This window comes from Phytophthora parasitica (assembly GCF_000247585.1).
Source record: "Phytophthora parasitica INRA-310 unplaced genomic scaffold supercont2.1, whole genome shotgun sequence".
Lineage (NCBI taxonomy): Eukaryota > Oomycota > Peronosporomycetes > Peronosporales > Peronosporaceae > Phytophthora > Phytophthora nicotianae.
Window position 1 is genome coordinate 4,306,316 of NW_008634126.1, and position 2,305 is coordinate 4,308,620.

The following is a 2,305-nucleotide window of genomic DNA, read 5'->3' on the forward strand; positions in this document are numbered from 1 at the left end:
ATGCTCAAAAGCAACTACTTCCCGAATGCTTCATAAAATATTTAGCCCTCTTTTAATAGCAGCAAGTACCAGTAGTTTCAGATTTTCTTCGGGCGAAGCAAAACTTTGTATCGTCGCACGGAGATATGCATACTCGAACGATCAAGTTGTCTATGGCGTTTTCAAACCGCGTTCCCTTTGTTGACTCGATATGTGATAACTCGAAGGTTCTCCGACGGATGAACAACTTGACTCCAGCAAAACTTCCGCATCTTAAGGTCACTAAAAAGAACGTAGTAAATTCTGTCGCGAATAGGTCGCTTGACAAGATTATTCATACCTCATCGATAATATTCTGCCTCGGTCATTTGGAGCAGTGGGGCATATTAACACATATCTTGCAAGTAGCTAGCTTCGCTTCTTGTTCAATCTGAGCTACTACTGGTACTTGCTGCTATTAAAAGAGGGCTAAATATTTTATGAAGCATTCGGGAAGTAGTTGCTTTTGAGCATATCGTTTTGAACGAACGTTCGTTCGCAAAACTTTAAAAACCTGAGCAAGGCACTAACATATAAATAATATAATTTAATATAAAGCGATGCAAATGTCGCTTTGATGTACTGTACACGTATCATTCATTTCCCGGTACCGGTAATAGAAAATTACAATTTCGTAAATTGACGAGGTCGGCGATATCATTTTTATTTTGTGTATTATACAACAATTTCTTAGACATTTCCTATGAACAAGGATTGTTTTTAACGAATATTGCGATTTCCATTAGTTAGTCGATGCAGCAAGCCATGATGTCAAGTCCACTGAACATGAACGGTGACACCTAGCGAGGGAAGACTAGGTAATGGAAAATGCGTTTTTGGTGTTGATGATGTAATTCATACATGTTTTCGTTGATGCAGTAAGCTGTCCAGCAGTGATTTCTCATCTCTTTCCTAGATGCTTGTTCCTTCATGTTGTTGATTTTCTCCTCCACTTTCTTGTAGTGTCCCCTTTTTGCCTGCAACTACCTCCATTTTGAGATGAATAAATGCTTTGGCATGATCTTCGTGGCTGCATTATAGCTCCTAGCTCCCCCTCTGTCCACGAGTCAATTTTACTTGTTGGTTTACAAAATCGTGCATTGAGATTCGTCGCTCTCCTCCAGCAGACCAGAATCGCGCTCGATCTCCTTAATTAGATAAGTAAACACCTCATCTACACAGGAAAACATGACGTATGATCAGTACAAACTCGCTATGAACCCAGTCCGCTGACGCCAACGTACTGATGTTCTCGTTGTCTTTTGCCGAGCATTCCACAAAGGGGCATTCCCAGTTGCTTGCCAGTGTCCGGCCCTCTTCTACTGTCACCTCTCTGCATTACACAATACCCGTATCATCAGCCTATTACTCCCCGGTGGCAATTACTACGGCACTTACCTGGCCTTCTCTAGATCTGACATGCTGCCCACCAGCACGCGCGGCGGCTTGGAGCCCAGCATGTTAACTAGCTTCTCGTTGATGAGTTTGAGCTTCTCGAACGACGTGCGCGAGCCGATCGAGTATACAAGAACGTAGCCATGTACGCCCACCGACGCTGCCTGCGAGAAGTTGGCGTACTCGTCCTACAATTCCCCAGAATGCGTTAGGTTTAGAGTCCCTATAGCTCTCGGTGCAGTCCGTACCATGCCTGCGGTGTCCACAATGTCCGTGACGAAGTGCGCATTGCGCACACGGATTGTCTTGTGGAAAGTATTCTCGATGGTCGGGTCGTAGTTCTCCACGAAGCGGTTCTCCACGAAGCACGTGGTGAGCGACGACTTGCCCACGCCCGGGTAGCCCAGCACTGTCAGTTTGCGCTGCACCTCGACTGGCATCCTGCTGCGTCTTTTGCTATTCTCGCTCTGGCACTAGCCAGCGACTCGGCGGGTGAGACACCGGACACCAGGACTTGAATCGCCGGCTGCTGCGGATTTGCAGGGGAGGTACGAACAACTAAAATACTATAATATTCTATAAAAAATATTTACTTTAATAAAATGTAAAAAATCTTTGGCATCGACCGATTACAAAAATACTATTTTATTCTAAAAATATGTACTTTAATATTTTAAAAATAAATTAAAAATGGAGGAGTAAATTTTGTGTTTACTCCGGTGCGCATGCCGTTTTTCGGTACATTGGGTCCCAAATGGACTAGCAACAGTTGGAATTCTGCAGGAGTTGAGACGAGAAGAATGAAGAAGATTGTAGATGCTCGTGCAGAGGACAACTAACGTAAGGAAGCGCCAACTTCCAAGGCGACAACGCACAAAACGACGGTCAAGGA

General features: G+C 44.3%; 1 protein-coding gene across 1 annotated transcript; it reads right to left on the bottom strand.

Annotated features, from left to right (window-relative positions):
* Window positions 1-676: 676 nt before the first annotated feature.
* Window positions 677-2,007, bottom strand: PPTG_01109 (hypothetical protein). The gene is made up of 4 exons (XM_008892705.1): window positions 1,662-2,007; window positions 1,417-1,601; window positions 1,263-1,351; window positions 677-1,192 (listed from the first exon to the last, which is right to left on the bottom strand). Exons 1-4 carry the CDS (start codon window positions 1,851-1,853, stop codon window positions 1,104-1,106), a joined length of 555 nt encoding a protein of 184 aa, XP_008890953.1. The 5' UTR covers window positions 1,854-2,007; the 3' UTR covers window positions 677-1,103.
* Between the last annotated feature and the right edge of the window lie 298 nt (window positions 2,008-2,305).

Excerpts from the sequence above, each read along its gene's own strand:
- PPTG_01109 (XM_008892705.1), bottom strand. The coding sequence starts at position 1,853 with ATGCCAGTCGAGGTGCAGCGCAAACTGACAGTGCTGGGCTACCCGGGC. Across the intron at positions 1,602-1,661 it reads TTGTGGACACCGCAGGCATG|GACGAGTACGCCAACTTCTC; the intron begins GTACGGACTGCA and ends GGGGAATTGTAG. Across the intron at positions 1,193-1,262 it reads AAAAGACAACGAGAACATCA|ATGAGGTGTTTACTTATCTA; the intron begins GTACGTTGGCGT and ends TTTCCTGTGTAG.